Genomic DNA, 24,774 nt, shown 5'->3' with positions numbered 1-24,774 from the left:
AACTTTGGGGTAATGAGAGAGCCCAGAAATATGGAGTAAGTTGACTATGAACTGAACTCTGAAACCATGAGCCAAAATAAACTTTTCCTACATTGTTCTTGTCAGGTCATTCGGTCATAGTGACAATAAAGCTAACAAAATCAAGTGCCTATCTTGCATAAAAGTGTTATCAGCGTGCATACATTTTTACAGTTAATTGTTCCTCCATACTCTTCTTGAGTGTCTACTATACACAAGGTACTATATTTAGCATGGGAGCAGAAAAAAAAAGAAGATGAAGAAAAGATTTGTGTTTATATAGAAAAAAGTTATACATCAATAGCATAAATTATTAATTTTGATCATGGTACCAATGCTAACAGAAAAATATCTTTATTCAGGTTTACTATTAAAATACTTAAACTATAAAATACCAAAGTTTTGTAATATATCATATACTAGTCATTCATTCGTTCATTTGTGCTAAATTTCTGTGATCAGTCATTGAGATATCAACCATGTTTACTAAATTCAAATTATTACAGTTCATATCATAAAAAAACATGTGGGTATCATAAAAAAATCCCTATGAATCGTCTCAAAACAAAATTCTCCCTGCAGAAAAAGCCTTTGACAAAATTCAGCATCCATTAATGATAAAAATACTGAAGAAACTAGGGATAGAAGCTACTGCAACATCATAAAGAGGCTGTATATGACAATATTATAGTGAGTGGGGAAAAATTGAAAGACTTTCCTTTAAAATCTGGAACAATCAGTGAACTGAATTTGGCTAAAGCAGAATGAGCTTGAGTGGGGATTCTTCCCAGAACTTCCAGATAAAAGACTACCCTAACCTGCACTTGATTTGGGCTTTGTTAGACACTAACAGAGATTACACTTGAGCCAGCCCAGACTTCTAATCTTTAAACCTGTAATGTAATAAATAAGCATTGTTGTAATCTACTAAATTTGTGCTATTTTTAATGCAACAATAGGAAATTAACATAATATCTTATAGGACTAAGTAGGTCATATCTGTAGAGTTCTTAATATTTGAAATTGTCAAGTTGTAAATATTCAATAAATGATAGCTCTTTAAAAAAAAATCTGGAACAAGCAAGGATTCACTCTCACCACTCCCATTTAATACCTGGCTTCAAATTATACTACAGGGTCATGGTAATAAGAACTGCAGGGTACTGGCATAAAAACAGATGCACTGACTTATGGTACAGAATAGAAGACATCTATAGAAATCCACACATCTATAGTCACCTTCCTTGACAAAGGTACCGAAACATAAACTGGAGAAAAGACAGCCTTTTTAACAAATGGTGCTGGGAAAACTGGTTATCCATATGTTTAAAAAAAAAATGAGGCTCAACCTTGATCTCTCACCCTGCACAAAATCCAATTCAAAATGGATCAAATTTTAGTAATTAGGATAGAAACTATAACTCTTAGAAGAAAACAGGGTCAACACTCCAACATATGGGCACAGGCAGTAACTTCCTCAATAGGACCCCAAAAGCTCAGGAGATAATGCCAAGAGTTAATAATTGGGATGACATCAAATTAAAAAGCTTCTGCAGAGCAAAAGAAACAATGAAGAATGTGAAAAAGAGAACCTACAGAATAGAAGAAAATCTCTGCTAGCCATTCTTCTGACAGAGATTTAATATCTAGAACATATAAAGAACTAAAAAAAAAACATCGAAAACAAATAATTCAACTAATAAATGGGCAAATGAACTAATAGACACTTCTCAAAAGAAGAAATACAAATGGCCAGCAAATATATGAAAAAAAATCACTGGCAATAAGGGACATGCAAATCCCTACTGAGATTAGAGAAATGCAAATCCCACTGAGATTTCATATCACTCCAGTCAGAATGGCAGTTATCAAGAATACAAATAATGATAAATGCTGGAGAGGATGTGGAGAAAAAGGAATGCTTTTACATGGTTTGTGGTACTGTAAATTAGTACAACCAGCATGGAAATCAGTATTGTAGCTTTTCAAGACTAGACATGGATCCACCATATGATCCAGGATAACCATTCCTTGGTGTTTATCTTAACGATTTAAAGTCATCACACTACAGCGATACATGCATACATACATGCACTACAGTGATACGTGTTTACAGCAGCACAATTCACAACAGCCAAACTATAGAACCAGCCTAGACAAATATCAACAGATGAGTGGATAAAAAAAATGTGCTATACACACACAATGGAGTTTTATTTAGCCATAAGGAAAAATGAAATTATGTCATTTTTAGGAAAATGGATGAAATTTGAGAACATTATGTTAAGCAAAATAAGCTAAATTCATAAGGTCAAGTTTGTATGTTTTCTTTCATATGCGGAAGCTATAGGATAACAACAACAACAAAAAAGAAACGTGGTGAGGGGGAGAGGTCTCATGAAAATCGAAGAGAGATCAGGAGAGTAGAGGAAAGGGACCATGGGAGGGAGGAGAGGAGGGAAAGAAAAACCACTGGGGAATAATATTGGCAGAATTATATTATTATATTATGTACATGAATAACTATGTGCAACAACTATGTAATAACAGATCCCATCATATGTACAACTATAATGCACCAATGAAAAATATGGGGAAAAAAAAAACAACCAGAAGTTTCTCCCTGTAAAATATCTGTGATGCATGTTTGCAGAAACCGTTTCCTTTGCTCAAAATGTCCTCACCATCTCTTTTATTCTACAGGGTTCAGTTCAAGTGTCTCCTCTTCTAGAAGTCTCTTCTGCCTCCTAGGGGAATAGCTTCTTGCACAGACTCAACTTTAAAACAGCACATTAAATTATATTGATTTCTCCATCTTCCTCTCTGCATTACATACAATTCATTGGGAGCTTCTTGAGACATTTTATTTATCTTTTTATCTTAGCAACTAACACAATGCCTGACATAAGAGGTGTTCAGTACATGTTCTTGAATGACTCTCTGATGGTAAATGAACCTGAGGTAATTCTATGTGATCAATATAATATTCAAGAGCTCATAGCTGGCTGGGGGGGGGGGTCCAGCTCCCAAGGACTTCTTTTAATTCTTGAAACATGCCAAGCTCATTACCACTTTCAAGACACTTGTACACCACACCCCCACTTCAAACACTGACCTTTGTTACTTTTATTAGATCTAGCTTCTGTTTAAGCTCATCACAGTAAACTCTCCAGATCAACCAGTCTCCAGCAGGCCCCACTGTCTTTCACCACTCCCCAGTCTCATCCCCAGCATCACCTATCTATCTGCAACTTTTTGGGTTTGTCTTCTCCCCTTCTTGGCTCCCAGGCAATATGGAAATTCCCTGAAAGCTGACCTGTGCTGATCATTTCATTGCTGCATCCTAGTATCTGGCACAGTGCTTGGCATTAAGTAAGAAGCACTCAATACATCTATGCAATCGGATCAAAGAATGAATAAGGAATTTGGATCCTTTACTCCATGAGTGATAAACTGAAAGGCTGCATTCAACTTGCTGGTGAGTTTTGTTTGGATTGCTCATTGTTTTAAAAAACCTTAAATGAGGGCTAGGGTTGTAGCTCAATGGTAGAGTGCTTGCCTCACACATGGGTTTGATCATCAGTACCACATAAAAATAAATAAATAAATAAAGATACTGTATCCATCTACAACTAAAAAATATTTTAAAACACCTTAAATGAGTTGCCAATTTTTAAAGGCTAGGCTATATACATACATACATACATACATGTATATGTATATGTATATGTATGTGTGTGTGTGTGTGTGTGTGTGTGTAAATTTCAAAATTCAGACTTTTTTTTTTCAAATTATTGCAAGAAGAAAACCAGGACCTGTAATCTCAATTGGCAAATCATCAGATGTGAATAATGGTTGCCTGCTTTGGGAGAGGATCATCAGACTATCCAGCCCCACCTGCCCACTCATTCACATGCCCCATCCCACCCTGTAGGTGGTCTGGATTCGGGCCCTGATCTCTTTTCCCAAAGCCTTCACTATGACCTATGCTCTCATATAATTCCCTGACCTCATGGATTGCTACTACATGAAATCTTAGAATATGCCTTTAGAGATGAATTAGCATCAAAACCTACCTTATTACTATTTCTCCATTAAAACAGTAAAGAATTACATGATTAAATAAAAAACTAGATACATTAGAAAATCTTTTATTAGAAGAAAAATCTGGGTAAGTAGTTAACAGATCTTAAGAGGGTGGAAGAAAACTGCCATTAAAATATAAAAAGTCAATGAATCAGGAAGTAGATATAACTATTAGTTATTAGATATAACTAATATGATTTGCAAAAGGTTATTATTCTTCATTAAAATTCAACAAGAAAAAAAATGAACCCTAATAAAGAAGGGACAAATACATTTTGCAGAAGAAATACAAGTGACCAAAGAACTCATTAAAAGATGGTCTGTTTTACTAGAAACCTAAAAGATGTGAATCAAAATGATATCCCCATTCATCTATCTTACATTAATTTATTCAACAAACATCTGTTGAGTTATCACTACATTCCAAACACTATCAGTTTAGCAAAGATTTTTTAAATGGTAATAATTTTAGGATTGAGTAAGTTAAGTACTTCATACACTGTGGAAAATAATTTTACAATATTCATCAAGAACCATAACACAGTTACTACTCCGTGACCCAGTAATTAAACTTCTTGGAATTTATCCTAGGAAAATAATCAGTGTGGCAGACAAAGATTAATGTATGAGGATGTTAATCATAGTGTAATTTATAATATCAAACACATTAGAAACGTAATGTCTAACAATAAGGAGTGATTAAATAAATTATGGTCCATTCAAACGATGCACAATTATGCAGACATTAAAATTATGTTTTCAAAGACCATTTATTGATATGGGAAAATGATCATGAAAAGTTTTAAAGCCTGAATTTTGAAAAGAATTTCATCTAACTAATTAAAGTGATATATTCTATGATTTGGGGCTTATTTTTGCTTCTTCCCTCAAGCTTGTTATCTGATACTTCTCCTGCAAGGAACATAACATTTCTCCATATACATCTAATTTCAGATGGGCATTAAATGAAGAGTCTCAGAGAAAAACACAGAAATTGCTAGAAGGAATGTGAGGAACAATGTGGCTCACTACAGGTTAAATATATAACAAAGTACTGAAGGATGCTCAAATGGTGGGCAGGGGCTTAACAGAAAGCAAGAACAGAGAAGAAGGAGGAAGAGGAAGGAAGTAGAATATAAAAGATCAAGACTACAGCAGAGAGAGAGGTCAGAGAGGCAGGAGGAGAGCCAGAGGAAGACAGAAGTCAAAAGGGACACCACTGAATGTTAAGGAAATTCTCTGCACAATGCCACAGTACTAGAACTTAAGAAATTCCCTTTTTGATGTATTTATAGTTTTATGTAGATCAGACAAGACACTTACAAGAAGCATTATTTGTTTCTTGTAACACCAACCACAGGAAGGGCCAAAAGGGATGTCATGGTAGAAAAAGCAGAACCATCTCACTGCCATGAAAAGCATAACAACAAAAACTGAAAGTCTGAGAGCACCAAAATAAACTGTCTGTACAAAAGATGATTATAGTAAAACAAGGAGGAAGCAGCATCTTGGTTTTGGAATTGCTGAACTGTGCAAAGGCAGAAACCAATCTGCACGGTCATTTGCATGAAGAAGCTCAAGGATCCCACATCCACAGTGAAAACAGGAAAAGCTGGATTCAACCAGACACAGCTACTCGGCCACTCCTGAAGAACAGCTCCTCTGCATTTACTCACTGGTGCAGGAGGGGTCTGGACAACAGGCTTGTAAGGAACTCGGCAACCATGGTTGGCTTCCCATGATACCAAATATGACATGCCAGGCCAGGGACAGCCAAAGAAGCCACTTGTGAAAAGGTCAACAGAGCACAGGGGGCTCTTCTGTGAGTGAATGCTGACAATCTTTCATAAAAGATTGGTGGCAGGAAATCACCTCATAAAGAGTACATCGAAGGGCTGAGGTTATGGCTCAGTGGCAAAGTGCTTGCCTGGAACATGGAAGGCACTGGATTCGATCCTCAGCAACCACACAAAAATAAATAAAAATAAAACAAAGGTATATATATATAAAATACATCTAAAAGGTGGTGAGGTGACAATTTCTTGTGTGACTGTAAGAAAATAAGCAGACAGTAGCTCAGCATTATGGTGTCAGTTATTTCTAACTGGTCCTGTACTGCTCCATTGCTATACAGGGGATCCATGTGGACTCTCCATTTAACTGCAAATCACCATTGAGTCTTAAGGCAGAAAGCCTTCAGCAATCTAGAATCTACTTGTTCCCTTCACTCAGTCCAGAGCTCTCTCTTTCTGAAGCTTGATTTCTTTTATGTACCTCTACCTTGTACTTTAATTGCTCTTCAAGCCACTACTTTTCCAACATTTTGTTTAGGGGAACTTAAAAAAAAATATCTCTGTATGTCCACTCTGGCCATTTTCACATCAGTTGGTTTCTCTCTTCCTTTCAGTAAGTTATTTTAACCTTTTGTTACTTTTGAATTTCTACTCCCGGGAAAATTCCACATTATCTTTGAATATATCTGTTCTCTTCTTCAAGTATTTTCATAAACTCAAGTCCATCAAAATAACTGACCTTTATGCCACCTTCATGTTTCCCTTCTTTCATTTATAAGTTACATTTTTTTTGTTATCGTCTTGAAATCTCTAACCAGCTCTTAAATTCTTTATCCTCTCTCCATTCTTCTCAATGTGCAACTTAGCCTTTTAGAACATTTTGTATCCTCTACTCTTAAAATTAATCTGCTGTGGGCTGGGGATGTAGCTCAGTGGTGGAGCACCTGCCTTGCACTTGTGAGGCACTGGATTGGATCCTCAGCACCACATAAAAATAAATATATTGTGTCCACCCACAACTAAAAAAATATTTTTTTTAAATGAATCTGCTGCAACTGAACTAACCTAAGTCTTTCTTCAACCTTGGCATTTTTATTGTTATGTCTAAAGCACTGCTAATCTGAGATTGCATTTTAAAACTTCTTCAAAGATGTGGGATAATCAGGCACAAACATAACAGCCACATCACTGGTTCCAAGGCAAACCGACCTGGTCTGGAGGCTCATTTCCCACTCAATAGTTGCATGGCTAGGTCTTGTTTACAAAGCTGCTCACTCACGCATAGGACAACCTCACCAGAGAGAGCAAGACTAGCTTTCAGTCAGGAACTCAACTCTCAACAAAATGGCATCTTTTCCATATCCTAAATTTCCCTTGTGATTCTATTCCCTTCCCCTTCCTTCTAAAAGGTATTGCTGCTGTCATTGCCCTAATCTTCCTGTCCCTTCCATGTCCCCTCTCCACCCGGCACACCATGCTACAGCTCCTACAGAAACTCCTGGACCCCATACACACACCGTCACCATGTTTCTATGACCAGACCTGGAAAAATATGACAATAAGTCACTGACATAAAACACAAAAAATGATTTTATTCTCAGCCTGGATCTGTATCTCCCTACTTATGTTAACTCTCATTCTTTTTTTGAACTTGACTCAATTCCTGTCACCTGATTTCTCTTTCTCTCTAAAATGACACCTTTTCCATATCCTAAATCTCCATTTCTACTTCCTTCAACTCATCCTTTCTCTTGCTTTCTGTTCCTCAATACCTAAAATGATCTTTTTGTCTTTGCAGCTATAACTCATTTACCCTCACCTCCTTTTGATCTATATATGCAACTTGATACACAATAAGAGACCCTAAAATCTTCTCAATATCCCAACTAGATCATGTAACAATAGCAGCCTCTTTTGTTAGTAGCTTTAAAAATCTGACTCCTTCCCAGAAGCCTCTGTAAATATTATACTCAAGTTTACATCAATTAGACAGTTATACAAAGGGTAGAAAAGGGCACAAGAAATGTCTAAAGAGCAACCTTTAAAAATAAATCTACTCAGAATCTGACCTTATATCTATCATTGCTTATTTAATCAATAAATAAAATGAATGGGGAAGCAGGAAAAAGGAGAGATTGTCAATAGGAGATGATGGCTAGGAAGAAAGATTATGAAGAATTATAAGTATGAATTTTATTCTGAAAAAAAGAGGGAGCTTTACAGACAAATGTACATTTAAAGTTTTTAATTTCTAAAACAATCTGCACTCAAAAATGCAAATTTAAATTTGAGCTTCATGTTAGTGGAATTAAACTTATCAAATAATATTTACCAAAGTTTTGGTTTTTATAAATCATGAAGTAGAAACAGTTTTTTTCCCAAAAGAATTTGAAAGTTAGTCTCACATTTGTTAGAAGTCCAGTTGAAACCAATTAGAGGCTGCTACTTTATGCCTTTGCCAATCTACAATTCAAGGAGACCAGCAGGTACCTGCCAGGCTTTTCCTGATTAGACCTGATTGCTCTCCCTTACTTCACATTCTCTGTTTTCTCAGTAGCCTTTCTCTCTTCTTCAGGATTTCTCTTTGTTTCCATGTTTTACCTATCCCTGAGTCTCTGACATGAGACTGTCCCTTCCTTCCTCCTGGCCGAGTTTTTGGTGCCAACCACTGGTATCTTGTAGACTGTCCCCTAGCATATTCTGCAGTGCATCAGGCATTCTTGGGGCTTGTTGCTCTCTTTAACCCCAAACATAGGAGGCAAGTGCTGAATAAATGAAAAGACCAGAACTGGAATAGAACAATAAGTCACTGACATAAAACACAATCCATAAGAAAAGCAAAATAATATAAGGATATAAAATGTAATACCTGATGGGCCAGAATATAGATATTGTGTCCAACATCCTTTGGGGAAACACCATCATCTCCGCCTTCCTCTTCCCCATGATCACATTCCAATCCTTGGTTATAGGCATTCTTCATCACATCTACCTAATGGGAGAAAAAAAAAGAACAACAAACAAGGTTGGAAATGCTACAACACACGTTTTAGATTTTTTTGTGTCATAATTTAAAATTGGGAAGCTTCATGAGTCTCAAAAGTATAAAAGACGTATAATGAAAATATCTTTGAAAACTATTTAAATGAATATGAAATATAGTCCTGCAATCCTACAATTCTTGTCTTCCTTGAAATTTTTGCTTTGACTTTGAATGTTAATTGTCAAAGTTCACACGATTTATGAGAATCTGGAACCCTGAGAAACATCCATTATTTAGTGAGCCCCCACAAGGGAACAGACAGACATGGTTTTGGATGTGGTATAATAACAACAACAGTGATAATAATAATAAGTGGAAACAATAGGGCCTCTCCCCTCAAGGAACTTACTTCCAGTGGACAGTCAGCAAGTCAAGAACCGGTATTTTTCAAAAAGCTATTGCAAAGTTCTGTTGCTGAATAAATTCATAATTCATTGCTCTATTTAACTATAGGATTGGGACACTGCTGCATTTCTTAACCCATTGCTTATTATTAGCAAATCAAGATTACTAGAAAATCAAAATTTTAAATAAATTTGAATTATTTAGGTTGAATTAGTATGAAAAATTCATGAGTCAGAAATATAATATAAATTTATTGATAACAAAGTCAGGTGTAGTAGCACATGCCTGTAATCCCAGCTACTCAGGAGACTAAGCCAGAAGAATCACAAGTTTGAGGCAAGCCTGGGCAACTTAGTAAACTCATTAAACTGTGTTAAATCACACAGTATCTTATCTCTCTTCTTGACTCCATTATTTACTAATAAAGAAAAAATAGTGGTGTCAGCCTCCCATCGGGTCTCTCCATAGCACCAACCATGGTATTGATGCAAATGGGACTTAGTCACTTCGGCACTGAGCTATATGGCTTGAGAACATCCTCAACACCTTTGAAACTTGCTGCTTTAAAAACATAACTATGTTACTTCATAATCTGCATGCCGTAAGTAAGAAGAAAAATATAACTTCTACAATAGGAAGATATTAATAATATCTGTGGAATCACCATCAAATCTCTGCACAATTTCCTCTAGGCCAAGCATTGTGTAACATTTCTCAGGTAAGAACAACTACAAAAAATACATATTTAATTTTACTTTTCAAATAGGTATACAATCTGGGAGATGTCTTATAAACAATTTTTACAAACATTCCTTACATACAGTCTTTCTGTATCTATGAGAAATTTGGTACCCCCAAGGATACCAAAATCTGGGGATGCTCAATTTCCTCATAAAAATGATGTAGTGTTTGCATATAATCTATGCACAGCCTCCCTTATACTTTAAATTATCTCTAGATTACTCATAATGCTTAAAACAATGTAAACACTACATTAATAGTTAATATGCTGTACTGTTTAGGGAATAATGACAAGGAACAAGTCTATACATATTCTGTACAGGCACAATTTTTAAAAATTATTTTTGTTCTGTGATTAGCTGAATCCACAGATGTGGGTGGGACTCCTGGATACACAGGGCTGACTATACTCCCCAGACACTATTAAACTAAAGTCAACTTTTTTTTTTTTCTGGCAAAAACCATTTGCATATAGTTTAGTAGAGTGCAACAATCTGGCTAGGAGAAGTACTCAGAGTGGATAAAATGAATGAAGTCATAGGACCAATTCCTATAGACCTTCGGAAGCACTTGTAATGGTGAGTCATGATGTTCTATTAGGTCTCAGCAGAGGAGGGAAAGTTGCTAGCCTTTTCTTCTGACAGGCTTATCATCATCCTCTCCCTTTTAGGCTACACATTATTTTTTAAATTTGTTTTAATTAGTTACACGTGACAGTACAATGACCTCGACATATGATACATTTGAATCAGATGGGATATAATATCTCATTTTTCTGAGTATACAGGTTGCAGAATCACATTGGTCATGCATTCACATATATACACACAGTAATAATAATGTCTGCTTCATTCTACTATCCTTCCTATCTCTCCAACCCCTTCTCTCCCCTCCCATCACTTCTCTCTACCTAATCTAGGGTAAAGCTCCTTCCCTTTCCCTCCCACCCCTCTTCCCTATATAGAGGTAATCTTCTTCTCCTGCTCTTCCTCTCTTCCCCATTTTGAGTCATCCCCTTTATATCAGAGAAGACTTTCAGCATTTGTTTTTTTGGTATTGGCTAACTTCCCTTAGCATAATCAGCTCTAATGCCATCCATTTCCCTGCAAATGCCATGATTTTATTATTTTTTAGTGGCTACACATTATTAACACAATTTTAAAACTTTTCCTTACCAGTTCCCTGGGTCTCATGTTGAAAAGAATTCTCTCTGCATTCTCGCTGTCATGTCTGCTTTCCATAATGGCCAGCAAAAGCTTGGAGGCGTTGTTCTAGAGACACAGATTGAGTTAATGCACATATAAAGTCTATTTCATGGACTAATGATCCCCTGCGTTTGTTTTAATTGAGATTGCCAGGACCATTTTTTAATCAAACAGAATTGAAAATTGACCATTTCTTTAGTCTTATTAATGTTTTAAATTGGATATTTAACTTCATTGTCAATACAAAATAAATTTAATGAATCATAAGAGATATTACAAGGGATATTTTAATTATTGGTGAAAAGATGCTTTAAATACAAAATTGACTATATATATATATAAGTATATATACATATTTATATATATAGAATGCAAATATATTTTCCTTCCTTTTTTCCTAAATAGTCATTTATATCATGACATTTTAATAAGAAATAAAGTGAACAGGAAATGATGACATATTTTATAGAAATGGCATAAACTTAAAGAAGTTAGCACAGTTGTTTTTGAAATAAAATATTATTAGCAAATCAAAATTTTAAATAAATGTGAATTATTTAGGTTGAATTAGTATGAAAAATTCATGAGTCAGAAATATAATATAAATTTATTGATAACAAAGTCAGGTGTGGTAGCACATTCCTGTAATCCCAGCTACTCAGGAGACTAAGACAGAAGAATCACAAGTTTGAGGCAAGCCTGGGCAACTTAGTAAGACCCTGTCTCAAATAAAAGTTAAAAAAAAGTGGGGGGGGGGCGCTTGGGATGTAGCCCAGTGGTAGAACACTTGCTTACTATATGTAAAGCTCATATTCAGTATTTGGACTACGGCAGAATAATATTTTCTTTTTTTATGGTTGGTTGTTTCATTTTGTCTTTCTAAAGATTGAACTGAGGGCTTTGCGTGGGTAAGTGTACTACCACTGAGCTAGGTTCCTAGCCCAAGGATAATATTTTCTATTTTTGCTTAATAGAGAACAAAATAGCTTATAATATTTGATATGCTCTTATTTTATTTATAAATATATTATATCAAATATTTTACTTAGAGATATCAAAAACGTGTCTAAAACAATTTGCAATCCAAATGGGCAACACAAAGTTATACAAAGTCTTATCATAGAAAGAATAATATCCTAGACATTTTGAATGACCACTGCAGGCTTGGCTAAAAGTTCAATATGCTATCCTCTGCTATAGAGCTGGTTCTAGACATTATGAAAAATGTTTCCATACACTATGATTTTAAATAGTGCTGCAGTAGAATTTTGGCTGGCAAAAAAAATACCCAGGAGATATTTCTACAGAGTTTTGTTATATTCATTTAGACCAGAATCTTAATCTTCACATATAATCTCTGATAGCACAAAAGAGGTAGAGTCAATGGTTTTTAAGGCACTTCAAAGTGAGTCAAAGTTAATATCTTTTACAGAATAAAAAAATTAAATTCAATCAGCATTCAATCTAGGTGGACAATCACCACACGAATTTTTTATAAGATTATGTAAAGTAATTCCACTGTTTCATTTTAGTACTAAGTTCTATCCTGCTATTCCAGAAGTACCACATGAAGACTATTTTGAAGTGACTGATATTAGAAGATGATGAAGATGAAGAGCTGTAGATGGCACCAAAGCCACTGACCCACAGGGAAAAGATCTTAGTACTTTTATCCCATTTTCATTTTTTTCAGATTTGCACCAATTCTAATACCCACTTTCATAATGTAGGATCCTGCATAAACAACATAACTAAGAAATATGATTTCAGGATTAGTGGAGAGCTTAAATCCTTAGCGCCATCTGAACAGACCTCCACAGAATTCAAAGCTCACTCCCTGGCAACAGGAGCAGGGCTCTCTAACGAATCACACGCAGCAGGACCAATACATAATAGCTTAAAAATACATCCAATTTCAGAATGCTATCGGCAATATGGTATTTTTTGACCAATTTTCTTTTTCATACTATGTCAGAAGAATAGAAAGAAATCTTATAAATGACCTCCTAAAATCTGAATCCATTTTAAAGTACAAAACCCTATATAGGCTAAAAAATCAAATGGAAGTGTCAAGAGTTAATAGGGGGGTTTTCTTCCAATGGAAGCCAGAATCTTCAAAACAAAACAAAACAAAAAATATTATCTGTTTACAAACTCAACATTTCATATTTACCAATGATAAGAAATGGAAGTAAAAAGTAAAAAGTTTGAAAAATTCATAAAGAATTATACTATGAGTATACAAAATATAAAGTTATGAGCAATTAAGCAATCAAATTCAGTAATGAATGATATGAAATAAAACCTTAATATTTTTAATGCAGCATCTGTATAATGCTATAGAAAACTTATAAAAGCTCCATACTCATGAAAGCCCCTCAAATTTACCAATGTACATCTTACTGTCAAGCAGACATTGTTTTCATGTTAACCAATATAAACAAAACCTCAGACTGTTTAGAAAGCTACATTCACCTCATTCTTTAAGTAAAAAACTATACGTCAAATATTTCAAATCAAATCTGTAAATTTGGTATTTCAAACAAATCTTGACTTATCAAATTATTGTATTTTAAAAGATATAAATTGTGCTTATTAAGTAAAAATTAAAGAAATCTTTGTTTAAAAGTATTTTTATTTGGATAGCTTATATATTTGTACTACTAAACCATACCCATTTAAGATTTGTTGTTTTTTTTTTTTTACATAGGTCTGGATTTGTAAGTAATCTATATGTCCATACTTTATTTATTTATCTATCTCTATTATTTTCAGCATGGGAGATTGAAATCAGGAGCACTTTACCACTGAGCTACAACCCTAGCCATTTTTATTTTGTATTTTGAGACAGGGTCTCACTAAGTTAGTAAAGCTGGCCTTGAATTTGCAATGGTTAAAGATAAATTTAAGATAAAGTAACAAAAAGGTTTTATGTAACTCAAGTGAAGCTGACTGTCATAGAGGCCCAGATGCTTCATTAACTGAAGCCTGCAGCCAGAAAGTCAAAGGGCACAAGTGCTGTCCACGTGGGGACCACCTTCATTCTGTCCTGAATGGAGGAGCTCAAAGCTCACGCAGATGACAGTGGAAAAATACAAATGCAACTCTTCTGCAAAAAGAAGCAGCACCTGCTTACTAGGGGCCTGTAGCACAACCTTCACATGAGTAGGACATATGTATATTCCATCTGATACTCAAACCTGCATTTAGAAACAGAATCATAAAAATATCATTTCTATTCTTCTTGGCCATAAATTTACCCAAAGTTCAACTTAATTATATGCTTTCTATCATATTGGATAGCCCTGGCTTTGCAGAGAAATTGTATTTATCCCTGATTGTGCTTTTTTAAACCTGCTCAACACTAAACACAATAATGTGGTCTTAAATAATTTATTTCAATTGAATATCATGCCTTAGAATTTGGGATATATATAGTTTCTAGACAAATATTCATTTGTCTACTCTCATTTGAACAGAAAGTTCAAAAAGAAAAAAATTTAAATGTCCCTGTGCTTCTGAGAAACAGAACTGCTGAAAGCGGGTACAAGGCTTGCATTAAAGGACTCCCTTAAAGGCACTGCGAATATAACAACATATTTTTTGAGAGGAATTCAGATTCTAATGTAAAAGGGACTTGGAAAGAAGACATAAAACTAAAATATGTCACTCCTTTGACGTTATCTAATTAATTATGACCTGCTGTAGCCCAGGTGGGCTATAAGTACATGGTGTGGTCAGTGTTCAGCACATTTTGCTTCTCTGTATAATGAAAATTACAAAATAAAAACAGCAAGGAAGTAGTGAAACAAAGTGGCTGCTCGAGAGAACATCCACACAGGAGCTTGCAATTGAACATTACCTCAAAGTAAAATTTCCGTTTTATCAGAAATTTTACGAGCCTTTTGATTTTTAAATCTCTTTCTGTCAACTCATTAGTTGAAAATCTGATCACATCTTACATTTGACAAATGCTGTTTGAAGACTTAGAGTCAACTCTGGAAGGGAGTTTTATGTAGGGAATGTAACTTTTCCCACTGGAACAGCAGATTTTACTCTACCTTTAGCTGGAGCACCAGGTCCATTCGGTATTTACCAAGAGGATTTATGTCATTCAGAATCAAAGCAATGATGATATCAATCCCATTGGATTCATGAGTAGCAATGCAGGTCTAGAAAACAAAACATTTGTAAAATAACCTTTTATTTACAAATGAACAACACTAGATACAATAGGACATAAAATAGCAGAATCACCTTTATTTTTTGACCTTTAAAACATAATTGAGATTTAACTTTATTTGAGTTATTCTTTTGTGTGGAGTCTTTTAATTGATTGGTATTAGGTAAGAGGCTTTGGACGCAGAGCATTAAGAGAGACAGATGTCTGTGAATGCCTATTTTTAAAATGAACTATTTTTTTCAGAATTTCAAAGACCACTGATCATGTTAAATACTCTTCTGGCCAATAAATTTTTAATACAGCCATCAACAGAGGAGCTCTTTAAAATTTCCAGTTTTAAGATTTCACCCATCCTAAGAGAATATAAAAAAGGGAGATTTGTAAGTAAATTTTATAGGACTGATGTAGCACTTTAATTTAGGTGCTACTTAATGCTAAATTGGTTATGAGAGGTGGTGTGCACATGCTGGACAGCAGCAAAGACAGATGATGTGGGAATCTCCTAATATTTGATGGGGGGAACACACTGTCAGTTATGGTGTATAAGGGAAAATTTTGACACATTTCTTAAACCTGGATGATCTATAGAGAGATTTTTGATTGGGAAAATTACATAAAACATCTTGAGACATAAATATGCACATTATGAAGATAAAGATCTACTGTGCTAGGGTTCTGAACTTAATTTTACAGAACTTAAGATTCAAAAGGTTTGAGGGCTAGATTCGTGGGACTATGTTACAATGGAGAACCTTGCCATAGAGTTTGAAAAAATCTGAAAACTTGCTGAGTTAAATGAGAAAGGGTAATACCAAGACAAGTCTGAAATGACTGCTTTTTAGGATAGGCCTTATTTTTCCTTCATACAAGGAAACTGTCCGTCCCCCGACACAGAGGAAAGGCGTTTTCCATCCACCTTTCCCATGATTTCCTTAGGTTCTTCTGCCCATGAAATGTTTACTAAATGTAAAGGGAGTCTAGTTGCAGTCCATTTCTAGAATTTGCTAGCAAACTTCTTTCCTTCCATACATTTTCAGAGCATGGGAAATTATATGTGGGGTTAGAGTTATTTTATTATTAGTTTTTACTTTTAGAACTTACTTGGTGTTAATAAATTATTTTCAAAACTCAACTTCACCCTCTTATAAAACCAAGAGTTGGGTACATTCTAATAGGCTGCCCATGAAATAATAATAGAAGTGCATGGCAAACTTATTTTCTGTTATAGATAGACATGGCTTTATCAACAAAACCAAATCTCTAAATTTGTATATTTTTCCTTAACTTATAAATCAACCGTTAGGTTTTCTTATTATCATTGCCCTAGGAAATTGAAAAAGAATCCAAAAAAAATCAGGGCAAAATTCACAAACTCACATGTGCCTTACAAAGAAGGAAAAATTATCCCTATAACAAATTATTTATGTCAGTGATTCTCATGTTTTACTTGTTTATGTTTTATGTTGTTTACAAGTTTTATGTACCTATAATGTATATGTGTGTGGAGTATAAGTTCCTACACACACACATAGGCACTCTATATGTGTATATAATTTGCAATACAAAAGTAAATTTCTTTTTCTCATTTCCATTCTATCAACAAGTGATGTTTGTTCTTAATGGCTTCTTTAACATTTATATCCAGAAATGTCTGTGATTGGAAAACTCTTCCTGCGTAAGCCTGTGTTTAGGATGGTAGCTCTATAAAGCTTGTGTGGATGCAAAAATATCATTTGGCTCCTCTTTCTTCTACTCACCAAAAGTTATGTCTTCTCCCATAATGTGTCCTTGATATCCAAAACAAAAATAGAATAGGAAACCTACATTCTAGAAAACAGTATTGAACTTTGTGCCACCCTCCAAAATTAATACAGTCAAAAGAGCACTCTATTTAGATTCAAAATCTAAGGTCTTGAGTTTTAGAAACAACTCCACAACTAACCAGTTCTGGCACTCTGAGACACTGGGAAGTCACTTAATCTCCAGTCGGAACCTATTCATCAGCAAAATAGGAGCAATAACATCTCCTTCATAAGTTTTACTGTGAATATAAAAGAGAATATACACTACCCCCAGTAGTAGGGCAAAAGGAAGTTTATTCTACAATCCTGGAAAGATTCACTACAGATGAAAACTGAGCATTGGGGGAAGAGACATATTTTACCTTTTGTTCAGTAATTCTGACTTTTATCTTGAACGTTTTCATGGGAATTTGCTTTTATGATGAAATTAAATAAAGATATGGCACAGTATTCACTACTCTATAATTCAGTCTTTGTATGTTTTGTTAGGAAAGTAAAAATGTCTGGCAAAGCAAGAAGAAAGATCCTTCAAATGTACACAAAGGTTGGCTGCTTCCCTAACTTGGCCCTTTGCTCATGAGTCATGACTACTTTTGCATGAGGAACTGCTTTCACAATTACCTGATTTTCATGGCACGGACCCTGGCAATATTCAGTCAAGCTCTCCAGGGTCTGGTTGACCAGCGCTACATTCTTCTCATTGATGTAGAGACCCAACAGGCCCAGGCCACCTGTTGTACTCCCACAAATGCAGTCCAAAAACTGGAGGGTCTCACAGACAAGGTTGTAATTTGTCTTGTTGTTTTGATTTCTCAAGAAGTTCTGAGGGCAAAAGAAAATACATCACAGGGGTTAAAAAAAAAAAAACCTACACTAATTGCTTTCAAGTCTCTCTCTCTATGTGTGTTTTTCTAACTCAAAAATATCCCTGAGGCAGTGAGGGATGGAAATGCTCTTTATAAGAAAGTGTTCACATTTGCTAATTTTCTCGAAGGTTTAAGATGGGAAAAAGCCTACAGGTTTTAGCTCAAGGTCCTGTATCAACTGTACAGTTCATAATGAACACTTCTCAGTGTCCCCCGTTTAAAACAACTTAGTAAGGGAGAAATAATAAGTATGAAAAGGAGAAGAAGAAAGTAAAAGCAAAAAGCAATTCATTAGAGAGAGAGAAATAATCAAATTTCAAGTAAAGGGTCCCTGACAGGTAATGCTGCTTCATTATTTGTTGATTGTAATGATAGCACTTGGAAGCATTGTCAAAAATTTCAAAGAGTTAACACAAATCTATATAAAAGAGGTTGTATACTGCTTTTTATAGCAAAATCTCTTATCAGACCCATGGCGAGGTGACTGGCTTAACCAATAATAGTACATCCAAACCCTGATATATTGTGAGGCTATAAAATGAGGCATAGCCTAACAATATATAAGTTAGTAATAAAGCATATTAATTAATAAAAAAGTGAATTGGAGGATACTATGAAATGTGGATTCTCTTTAATAAAAGGTTTACACACATATCAACATTTACATGTGCACAAAAATTTCTACAAGGAAATACAACCTATTAATAGTGATTTTCTTGAGGAATAAGCCTAGTGAAATGGTAAGCAAGAAGGAAGAGTTTTATTTCTTAATACTTTGCTTATATTTATTGTTTTAATTAATTTAATTTATTCATTTGAATTTATTTCTACCATTTATTATTCTTAAAACTATTTTACATGTAGTGATTCCCTATATTGTTTGATCCCATACTCCTATCAGGAAAACGTCCAATCAAAAATTCTATAATCTCTTATACATTCCATACATCTGTTCCCTACATTGACAGACTGGACGGGTTAGGACAAGCATGTAGGCACACATCCAGCACCCTTTCTCTAGAAGGAATGCTTCTGGATTGGCTTGCCAACCATGTTGCAGAAGCTCTCTCCAAGTTGGAGGGATGGTTCACAAGAGTAATGACTTTCAACATCATTAATTCCTGAGCTTCCCATCCCCGTGGAAGACATTTAGTCCAATATGTCTTAACCTACCATATCCCACCAATTCAGAGCCCTTGCACTCTAGATCCTCACAAGAAAACACAACTTCATAATCCACTGTCCTCTACTGGGGACAGGTGGTCTTATAGTGAAAATGGAAGATAAGAGGCACCGCAAATTTCAGCCACTTCCACTAGAATTCATTAATGGATTCTTTTGCCAGCCGTACCACCTGGAAGGGTGGCTGGGCTGGCATGATGGAAGGTGTGCTGGACCTGAGATGGTCTGTTGACTAAAACCGCCTCAGGTAAGCATATGCACTCACCTTCAATCAGGACAATCAAGGATTTCAACATTTCATGTGGCTTTGCCATGGTGACATAAGCAAATAATGCAAAAAAAAAAAAAAGTCAAATTCTTAGGCTCCTAAACTCATCTGTCTGACCAAGGACAATGTAGCAAAGAAGATATTAAGACATGCACTGTACTCATTTACAAAGCTATCAACCTTTATTGATGCAAAAAATCCTTCTCTGTATTAACTTTGTTTCTAATAAAAACAAAACATATTCAGCATCCTCAAAACCATGAAAGGCATAGATGAGAACAATTGGACTTTTCTCAACAAATGCAAGAACACTGAAGCTCATTGAGGATAAAAAGAAATTGAGTTGTGGATACACAAGATGATAATGTGTGTATCTGATTTTTTCATGCATCAAGGAACTTTTTTTCTCATTTTTCTTTGCTGATATAAAAGTTTTCTTCCATTTCAGAAAAGCATTGCTGGCATTATTGATTATCTCTCCAAATCTCTCTCCCAAACTACTTGTTAGCTTTATTTGAGTTTAATTACTTATAACCACAGGCTTATTCTCAGCTTTCACACAAAACAGAACAAATACCTGCAGCTCCCGGTTGTGATTCTCACACAGTAACTGAAGAAATCTCAGGATTGGCTGCATGATGGCAATTGCGGGACTCATTGTTACTTCCTCTGCAGATTTTTCCTCCACGTTTCCCACCTCTGAGCCTGTGTACATAATGTCTATTTCTGGATCCATTTCTCTTCTGTATACACAATATGCTTTAGATGTTGCCGAAGAAGCTTCTGTTAACTGCCCTTTCATACCCTCTTTTAAATGTAGTGATGAATCTCTTACTGAAAATAAAGTAGTATTCTTATATTTCTGAACTAATTTTCTTTCTAATTAAAATAATAGAAAGACAACCAGAGACCCAAATTCTCTAACAACTGTATTAAAAAAATCATCTGACAAGAGATGCAACAATTATCTCATAAGGGATTTGAGGTGAGAAATAAAAAAATAACATTTGCAGTGGAACATCAGAAAAGATTTCAATCCTTAGCCAATTTTAGAATTTTCTGATATCTATATCAGAAAGACAGACAGACACACGCACAATTTATGAACTTATTACATACAAGAAGGTTGGGAAAATATGACAAACTTCAAAATGTTAACATCTTTATGACTTGTAATTAATACTGTGATAATTTTTTTTTATTTTAAATACCAAGATTCTTTTGTTAGATAGAGATTAATGCTACCAATTTTGTTCCAAATCTTAAATTTTCATGGTGACTCTAAAGGTTTTAGGCAGTTGTTGTGTACCACACATGCCACAGTAAAATCAAAGAGTTCTCATGTCACCGATGGCTTCACACTGATTAAACCTCATCTAAGTTTGCTCCTGCAAGGCCCATGACCAAAACTCTTTATGGATGGAAGTTCACGTTCAGAGCCACAGAGGCGATAATTAGGCCAAGATAAAGGAGACGATAAGGACAAGAGACATTTAAAGGCTACATCACCTTCTCTTCTCTCACCCTCTTCTCCCCAAGAGCCAAAGAGTTCTTTACCTCTCACTCTTGGGCCGGATGTCATCAACTCACTGTCCTCATCCCTCTTTTTGCTCCCTAGATCAATGGTGTTCACTGTCACTGTTGATCTTATCTCTTTCTGAGCCGCCTTCATTCGATCATAGAGAACTTTGAAGAATTTTTCTGACTTCTTTTGTTCATGCAACTGCTTGTAGAAGGAACTCTGCAAGAAAACATATTTTAAGATATCAATACCCAAGAGGAGAAGAATAGTTGTTTTCATGCAGGAAATGAACATAAGCATTATAGATAAAAGCACATATTTAAAATGCTACCCATTATTACTTCATAAATTGACAGCCTTTCAGTCTCTTAGACTAGTTAATGAGAACTAATAATAGCTAGTTATTTACTTAGCATTTTCTACTAAAAAACATATTTTAATGTGTTATTTCAGTTATTCTTACCGATTATATTTTTTAAATTATAAGGTTATTATAAGATGTTGTATGAAAAGAGTTTTTGATTTTTTTTGTTTTTATAAAGTCACACCTTGATTCAACACATATTTACTGAATGCCTACTGTGTGCCAGCTCTACCTAGTGCTAAAGATAGAACAAAAAAGGAAAAGCAACCACAATCCCTGCACTCATGGGTTTGTAATCTTAAAAAAAAAAAATCCATAAGTCCAATGTTTACCCTGCTTAAAATATGAGCTTATATTAAGTTATGAAGAGTTATTTTCTCTTTATCTAAATTACAGTACATTTAATTTAGAATGGTTACCATGACAACCTCACTCATAGGAAACTACTGATAAATAGGCACTAAGTTTTTTCAGTACTCATTAGTTACATTGCTTCACATGGGGTCTAGGACAAATCCAACTTAAAATAAATCCTGCTCTTTAGTGAATAATGATGTAGAAAGGATTCAACATCAAAAATATGATAAAATTATCTTAGTAAGATGTGGAAATACTGAGCCTTAGAAATATGTACTCTAATCATTGTCTCATCAATGTCTTATGAAAGTATTCAAAAGAAGGGGTAAGAGATAGGAAAGGTGATATACCCCAGAGAAGGTAGAATTTGAAATGGGTGGAGAAATTATAAACTATTAATAATAAATCTATGAGATAGTCACAACATAAATAAGAGAAATATAGTAAAAATTTAATGAAGATAATAATCATGTGACTATAATGATAAAAAAAGAGATTTTTGTAAGCTTAACAAGAGGTAGTGTAAAGAAAACATATATAAACAATGATTTCTAGATCAAGGAGAACTGTCCATAGTCCAAAATAAGAAAATCTAAACAGGCCATTTTGGGGAATTTGACTGTTTCAGATATGCTCTCCTAAAGGAGTGCCTGGAACCATGACCTACAGGTCTTGGGGCATGTGAGACTCCAACGGCATCGGGTTTTGCAATTTTCTATGTGGCAATGCACATATGCACAGTGAATTTAGAAGCATGAGATGCCTACTCCACCCACACAAGAGGAAGCTCCCAAGTGGAGGGCGAGCAACCCTCAAGGCAGCAGGCCAAAAGTCATAGTAACCATAGCAACCGCAGCCCAACAGCCAAGCTGGTTCTGTTGGTTCAAAGGATAAACACAGCATTCACAGATCTCTGTGGTTCCACAAATTAAGCTGAAGCTTAAGCCCTAAAATTTTGAGACAATATGGTTAGAAGGTGGAAGGAGGTCCCAATATATTAGTAAAGAAGATATGGAAATGTTGTGGCTCTACTGAAACAGGGTTTTACAGTTGATGTAGAGCTTTCACTCATATCACATCATGGGCACCTTCAGTCCAACAGTGTGATGCACCAGGTGCTCTTTTGCCATTTTATAGATTAATAAAAATGAGATTTAGCAAAGGTAAGTGATTTGCCCAATATTACATAATGAGTAAGTAGTAGAGCAAGGATTTAAATCTAGATATTGACTCCAAACCACTAAATTATAAAATAGCAATATAAACTCAAAACAATAGATCATTTACATAGACAATACCTTTTAAAACCCACGGTTCTACAATCCTGAACAGCATGAGTTTAAGAAAATTAAAAGTATGTTTCATAGACAATTTTATAATCTCAACAGACAGGTAAGGATTTAACAATAAAGATATTGTTTCTGCTTGGGAAAGTATCTTAGGGAGCTGCAGAGTATATAAGGGGGAAAGCCAGGTCCTTTTTAGGAGCCAAAGGTAATGGATAAATTACATTTGTGTGACAGAGGAAGGATTTGGCCCCAAAGAAGAGGAGGCAGACTGAAAATGGAAGGGCTGAGAAGAGAAGTGAAATAATGAACTAGAAACACAAGAGAGGACAAGGGTATGACGCAAGGTGAGTCAGCCAGTGACAGACACTTCCAGGGCTGAGGATATAGAAGGTGATTTCTAGAAAGGAGATGTTTATTGTGGTTAAGATTACAGAATCTGGAGTCAGACTGCATGAGTTCAGATCCTGACTCTACCAAATAGCTGTGTGAGTTTGGCACTATCTGTTTCTTCTTCTGTAAGAATTCATGTTGCCTTATGGGTTGTTGGAGAATTAGCCAATAAATACAAACCACCAAGAGTGGTGCCTGGGATTTAGTAGATATTTCTCTTTCCTATTGTTATGATTAGTATTTGAAATTGAAATGTGAGTTCTTCTATCATCCACTAACCAATCTTTAATAAAGTATGTTAAACACAGAAATTGATTTATATAGTTAGGAAGGTAGAAATTAAGGAAGGGGCTCTGATTCATATCTCAATAATAGAAGGAGGGCTGCCAAGATAATCCATGAACTAAAATGCAGGATACTGGTGACTAAGGAAACAGTGAGAATGTAAAACCCCCAGGGGACTGGCAGGAGCCTCGGAAGGGATGCATTTCAGTCTATAGTAGTGCAGGGTTCAGGATTCCAGCTAATATCAACTAGACCTCTGAGGCCAGATGGACACAGATGACATTTAGGTGACACAACGATGTACTTAATTGAAGAACCTGACCAGGGGGAAGCCTAGCAAATGAGATTGCCATAGGTCATCTTATAAGAAACTTGTTACATACAAATGTAATTTAATACTCTTTCATCAACAAATATCCATTAAATAGCTGTAAAAGACTATAGATACAAAGAATAGAACCCGATCTTCTATATTAAGAAGTTGAATTTTATTAGAGAGGGTGCAGTACAAATTTAAAAATTAAAAAAAAAACAAGGTAGCACAAGCAAAGCAGCAAGTAAGAATTAAAGAACCAGTGCTAGGGAAGTTCAGATAAGGGAGCAGTTGCCAAATGCCCCAGCCAGATAAGAAAGACTATGAATGAGGAAGAATTTGACTGGGACCATTTGTAGATACATTCACTCCTGAGCATTTATTTATTGTACTCTTAGATAGAGTCAGATATAATGCCAGATATAAAGAAGAACATGTGGTCTCAACTTTTAAGGATTTTTAATTTATTAGACAGAGTCTTAAGCACACAGGAAGAGGCCCAATAAAGCGGCAGTACCGCTAAAGATGTCTGCAGGTCACAGAGGGCCCTTCAGCAACTAGCAATCAATTCCGCCCAAAGGGACATGGAGTCAGAAAAGGCTTCCATGAGAAATCTATAGAGGTGAAGAGAAAGCACGAAAAATAACATATTTGGGGAGCTGAAGAGTTTAGTGTAGCTGGCGTGAAAGAGAAAGAACAGAGGGGGGAAGTGGGAAGTTAGA

General features: G+C 35.2%; 1 protein-coding gene across 2 annotated transcripts in view; it reads right to left on the bottom strand.

Annotated features, from left to right (window-relative positions):
- The window catches only part of Itpr2 (inositol 1,4,5-trisphosphate receptor type 2), a 479,802-nt gene that overhangs the window by 127,528 nt on the left and 327,500 nt on the right, over window positions 1-24,774 (bottom strand). For both annotated transcript variants that reach the window (XM_077799170.1, XM_077799171.1), the window contains 6 exons: window positions 21,090-21,273; window positions 20,110-20,366; window positions 17,838-18,038; window positions 15,293-15,403; window positions 11,202-11,297; window positions 8,767-8,889 (listed from right to left, as the gene is read on the bottom strand). In XM_077799170.1, the coding sequence (XP_077655296.1) occupies window positions 8,767-8,889; window positions 11,202-11,297; window positions 15,293-15,403; window positions 17,838-18,038; window positions 20,110-20,366; window positions 21,090-21,273 (972 nt within the window). The remainder of the gene's footprint in view (window positions 1-8,766; window positions 8,890-11,201; window positions 11,298-15,292; window positions 15,404-17,837; window positions 18,039-20,109; window positions 20,367-21,089; window positions 21,274-24,774) is intronic.

Source organism: Urocitellus parryii, chromosome 5 (genome assembly GCF_045843805.1).
Source record: "Urocitellus parryii isolate mUroPar1 chromosome 5, mUroPar1.hap1, whole genome shotgun sequence".
In the NCBI taxonomy this organism is placed as follows: domain Eukaryota; kingdom Metazoa; phylum Chordata; class Mammalia; order Rodentia; family Sciuridae; genus Urocitellus; species Urocitellus parryii.
Note: the sequence above shows the minus strand (reverse complement) of the source record. Positions and strands in the feature narration are given on the sequence as shown.